The sequence below is a fragment of the Phaethon lepturus genome, unplaced genomic scaffold (genome assembly GCF_000687285.1).
Source record: "Phaethon lepturus isolate BGI_N335 unplaced genomic scaffold, ASM68728v1 scaffold34797, whole genome shotgun sequence".
NCBI lineage: Eukaryota > Metazoa > Chordata > Aves > Phaethontiformes > Phaethontidae > Phaethon > Phaethon lepturus.
The window spans coordinates 63183-63452 of record NW_010554613.1 but is presented as its reverse complement, the minus strand read 5'-3'; the positions used below and the strand labels follow the sequence as shown (position 1 = coordinate 63452).

General features: G+C 59.3%; 1 protein-coding gene across 1 annotated transcript in view; it reads left to right on the top strand.

Moving 5' to 3' along the window:
* The window catches only part of GYLTL1B (glycosyltransferase-like 1B), a 5646-nt gene that overhangs the window by 1413 nt on the left and 3963 nt on the right, over positions 1 to 270 (top strand). Inside the window, 2 exon segments of the mRNA XM_010291918.1 lie at positions 206 to 265; positions 267 to 270. The exon segment at positions 267 to 270 is cut by the window's right edge and continues 54 nt beyond it. Coding sequence (XP_010290220.1) covers positions 206 to 265; positions 267 to 270 — 64 coding nt within the window.

Here is a 270-nt window from a genome sequence, read left to right as displayed (position 1 = left end):
AGAGAGGCTCTAGGACCTCTCTCTACCCCCTGTGCCACTGCCTAGCAGGCCAGAGGGGGATTTGTTTCCCCCAGGTCACTGATTTTTCTCCTTCTGCCCCGCCAGCTGGTGTCTGTCCCCGGGTAGGGGTGGGAGGGATGGGGACCAGACCATGTCCTCTTCCTCCTGCTGGAGTGCTAAGTGATGCTGTGCTTGCCCTTGGCAGGAAAAACCCCCTCCACTTTCATTTCATCACGGACTCAGTGGCCCACCAGATCCTCCAGACGCGCT